The sequence below is a fragment of the Portunus trituberculatus genome, chromosome 17 (assembly GCF_017591435.1).
Source record: "Portunus trituberculatus isolate SZX2019 chromosome 17, ASM1759143v1, whole genome shotgun sequence".
NCBI classification, from domain to species: domain Eukaryota; kingdom Metazoa; phylum Arthropoda; class Malacostraca; order Decapoda; family Portunidae; genus Portunus; species Portunus trituberculatus.
Window position 1 is genome coordinate 23,802,875 of NC_059271.1, and position 5,000 is coordinate 23,807,874.

At 38.2% G+C, this 5,000-nt stretch overlaps 1 protein-coding gene across 1 annotated transcript in view; it reads right to left on the reverse strand.

Annotated features, from left to right (window-relative positions):
* Positions 1-4,574: 4,574 nt before the first annotated feature.
* The window catches only part of LOC123504892, an 8,365-nt gene continuing 7,939 nt past the window's right edge, over positions 4,575-5,000 (reverse strand). Inside the window, exon 8 of the mRNA XM_045255798.1 lies at positions 4,575-4,716. Coding sequence (XP_045111733.1) covers positions 4,575-4,716 — 142 coding nt within the window. The remainder of the gene's footprint in view (positions 4,717-5,000) is intronic.

Genomic DNA, 5,000 nt, shown 5'->3' on the forward strand with positions numbered 1-5,000 from the left:
GATAAAGTAAAAATAGAACAAAATATGTTATCCCTTAAACGCGCAGATTATGAGTTTGCTCCATTATATATTTATTGGAGGATATTTGGTCTTACTATAAATTTTGGTTTTGTCACTTTTCTTCACAATTTGTTTCAAACATTATAAACACCCTGTTGTAGACGCGCACAACGTAGTTGCAGGTTGGCAGTTATTCAGTAAAAATCTAAATAAGATTAAATGAATTGTGCTGAAGCTTTCATAGATTCAAAACCAATTTTTAAGAATTTGGACTGTATGTATCTGGTACTTCCCAAGTACATGTCATACAATAATGATCGCAGTGCCAGTATGCTGAAAACAAAAATATTGTGCATCATATGGTGAAAGCTGCAGACGATAGTAAGGGGAGAGATTAAAGCGCACAAAATCTTCTCACAGTTCTCGGTCAAGACCTATTAAAAACTTGCCTCGTGACGGTGATGGGCTAAAAGTTTGTCATGGGCTTTATATATAAACTGTTCCTTAGGGTGTGACTGGTCAGTGGTCATGGATGGCAATAATAGAGGATGCGCAAAATCACACTTAAGAAGCTGCGATGCAGCATATTGATTTTATGCATATTGGTTTTGCGCTTTTTTTTTCTCTTAGTTATATACAATGTGTGTGTGTGTGTGTGTGTGTGTGTGTGTGTGTGTGTGTGTGTGTGTGTGTGTGTGTGTGTGTGTGTGTGTGTGTGTGTGTGTGTGTGTGTGTGTGTGTGTGTGTGTGTGTGTGTGTGTGTGTGTGTGTGTGTGTGAGAAATATTAATACATGAATTGATATATAAATAAGCACACTGGATGGCGTAGGAATTCGGATAAGGCTAGAAATATCAAGCTAGGAATCTGAAAGCATGCACAGTGGAAAAGAAAAAAATCATCCTGTCTGTAGAAAAAGAAATATCAATTTGTGTGCCTATAGCAATGATGTTTAAGTGTCAAGACGCTACGTTAATTTATTAATAATACTGAATAATAAAACTAAATAACTTCAGAGATGATGAACATATTTTTATTTTTATTTCACTTGATGACATTTATAGATTCTTCTTCTTCTTCTTCTTCTTCTTCTTCTTCTTCTTCCCAGCTTTTCTCTATTCGGGGTCGCCGTTGTGAATGAGCCTTCTCCACGTATTTCTGTTGTTTGCCATCTCTGGATTTATATTCTTCTCCTTAAGATCTCCTTTTATGCAGTCAATCCATCTTCGTTTGGGCCGTCCTCTTCTTCTAACTCCCTGCACTTCCATTTCCATGATCTCCCTTCCTACGTGGTCTTCGCCAACTCTTCTTCTCAAGTGTCCATACCACCTCAACCTTGACTCCTGGATCTTCTTGGAGACTTCAACTACTTTCACTGTTCCTCTTATGTACTCATTTCTAATTCGGTCTGTTCTGGTGACTCCTACCATCCATCTCAACATCTTCATCTCCGCCACATCCATCTTCCTCTCTTCGATCTTTTTCAAAGATGCTGCTTCCAGCCCATACATCAAAGCAGGTCTGACGACTGCTTTGTGGACTTTGCCCTTCACTCTTACTGGTACCCTTCTATCGTATATCACACCCGAAACTTGCCGCCAATTGTTCCAGCCACACAATCCGGAAGTTCACTTCTTTTTCCATTTCCACTGTCTCGTCTACCATTGGTCCCAAGTACTTAAATGTTTTCACTCTCTTCAACTTTTCACCATTCAGTCTAATTGTGGCCTGTTGGTCGCCCCTTGTATCCGTCGTAAAATATTCGGTTTTGGCCCTACTTATCCTCATTCCTCTGCTTTCCAAAGCAACTCTCCATTCTTTTAATTTTCTTTCCAGCTGTCCTCTACTTTCGGTCACTAAGACGATGTCATCAGCATATAATACACACCAGGGTGGTTCCTCTCTGACATTTTCAGTTATGACATCGAACAGTATGTTGAATAGTAGTGGGCTTATTGCCGATCCTTGGTGTAAGCCGACTTTCACCTGAAAGCTATCCGTTGTGCCAATCGTACTCCGAACTCTAGTTGTAACATTCCTGTAGCATTCTTGGACAATTCTGACATACTTTTCTGGCACTCCTCTTTCTCTCAGGCTTCTCCATACTTCTTGCCGTGGGATCCTATCATACGCTTTCTCTAAGTCAATGAAAACTATATGTAGTACTTTCTGCTTTTCCCGATGCTTTTCCATATTCTATCGGAGTGCGAAGATTCCGTCGATTGTCCCAGGTCCTTTCCGTCCGATACGTACCACCTGTTTCAGTCTACTGTCCAATACCCTTTCAAATAGTTTAAGGGTGTGAGACATTAGCTTTATCCCCGGATTGAATTTTGGAAAATGGAGTTAGAAAAAAACAAAGTGTTGACAAGATTAGAACACTAATCTAACTGAGTTAATCCTCTGAAACCCCATAGAAATTACTTGTTATTATTGTTCTTGTTTAGTTTCTTTTCTAGATTATGTAACATTGTTATTTTTATTGATATGATATTTTTAGGCGTAATATTAATTTTGCTTATGATAATATGAGAAGTGATCGTATTCATTGTTGAAAATATTATAATATGAACGTTGTTAACATATGAATCCTACAGCAATCCATGGATACATAATGGTAGATTGCTACTCATATATTGTCTAAGTTTGTGACATCTATGCAGAATTAAGTAATCGAGTCGCCAGTAGTTCTCCAATAATGGCTCCAGTGGATATATACAAGCCAAGGAGAAGGAGAATGAAAGCTCCTTGCGTATGGGTTATTGTGAGGGGTGTAAGGCTCTCCGTCTTCTGTCCTTTCTCGTCGTCTTGTTGCTCAACATCGATGTTCTTCTGCCTCTTCTGACTTTTAAGTATGGTCTTCGACAATAGGTCTGCTATCCACTTCTCGTATAAGCCAGTCTGAAAATGAAATTGTCAGAAGAGTGGGACACAACACAACACAACACAACACAACACAACACAAACACAAACACAACACACACACACACACACACACACACACACACACACACACACACACACACACACACATTTAAAATTCGATATCCTCATTAATTACGAATTCTTCTGAATGAATCTTGTGTTTAAACACTAGTTGATCAAAATCTTGGGTTTGATTTTTTTTACATTTTCAGCATATATTAGACTGAAGAAATAAACTCAGGACTTAGTCAGCCAGTGTTTGGACAGAAAACTCACCCAGAAGAGTTCGTAATTAGTGAGGGGAATCGAATTTTCAATAGATTATGCATTGTATATCGTGCACAATAGCCGATGAACATATATTAAGAAAGTAAAGCAAAGATTCACGAACATTGAAGTAATGTGCTAATCTATATCGGAAAGAATGTTTTTTTTTTTTTTACTCTGTTTTTTGTTTCTTTTCCTCTCCTCTACTCTCTCTCTCTCTCTCTCTCTCTCTCTCTCTCTCTCTCTCTCTCTCTCTCTCTCTCTCTCTCTCTCTCTCTCTCTCTCTCTCTCTCTCTCTCTCTAGCTTGCTGCGAAGTGATAACCGGTCTTTAGTAGGAAGTATCATATAGTATACATATACTACATTACAAAAGTATACATAAAATAAATAGCCTTTAGTTTCCTTGTAATCATTATGAAATACATACTTCAATACTGGCCAAGATCCAGCGGTCCACCTGTGCTTTGTAGGGTGCGTCGTGAGGGATGGGCCATCCTGAGGCCCCAGGGAAGAGGGTCTCGCGTCCTACGTACAAACGGGAGGTGCCATCTTCTTCTGTGAACTTATCAGCTATATGGTATTTCAGGTATCTCCTGCCGGCGACGTGAGCTCGGCTACGGTGATTGATGTGTAGGAATGCAATGATACGAACGATTAGTTGACTGTATTTGCTTGCTGAATGAAGCTGATACTACTCGGAAAGCAAGTAATTTCAAGCATTATCTAACTGAATGTCAAGCGGTAAACTCACCGCAAAAGTTATAAATTAGTAATATTGCTTTTGTTACATGTAAGAGAAGCACACATAGTCATATGTATTGGATATTAGACTCCCCAAATTGAAGGTAATTCGAAATGACGACGAGACAGGTAGTCTCTACCATTCCAACCTGACACTACGAGTATAGGAACTATTGCTGCATTCTTGAACAATAGTTGAGTACAGTACTGGATTTTTTTAAATTTATGTAGCGCTTTTATTAATTTTTAAGTATTATGTGTAGGCAATGCAGAAATGACAAATCAACACTAGATCAAGGGACTTGACCTCGAGGGAAAATATTTTACTGTGGAAAAGAAGTACAGAAAATATCTCAACCTATAACTGAGACTGAATGCATGTACTACATGTCAATCTGACCAGCGCAGCAGACTAGCGTGACTTCTGAGGCTGTGATCCTCGCTGGCCCATACAGTTTACTTTGTGGTCATTGTCACTTTTTGTCTTGCATGATAGCAATTTCTCTTTGCAAAAAACGATGATTAAATAAATATTTAATCTGAAGACTTAGGATTAAAAGATTTGGAAAAGAAGTCACGTCATTCTGATTACTTTGAAGACTTAGGATTAAAATATTTGGAAAAGAAGTGACTGATTCTAATTACTTGTATTTCAGTGCTCCTTGCAGACCTTCCTGTACTTTCGGCCCAACGTCCATCAGATCGGCTAGGGCATTGAACAATGGAGACTTTGAATTTTTGTAATATCTGACGTGAGATTCTCCGTATGGTAGAATTGTGACCCTGAAAATTCAAAGTAAAGACATCATCTGAGTTCATAATCTTTAGCATCTAGAATAGAAAACTTATTAGACTCGTTTGATAATTCCATCAGTCTCGCTTGCCCTTGTACTAGTCGTAAAAGGATTGAAAACAATGTTTAGATTGAGTTATAAGTCTTGACCCAACGGCCTATGTGAGCTGTTTCTATGATTATAATGCAGTTATATGTAATTAGCTTTGTTCGGGTTTTTTTTTTCAAATAATAGCACTTAGTAATTACATATTAGTTATTTCATCTTAGTAAT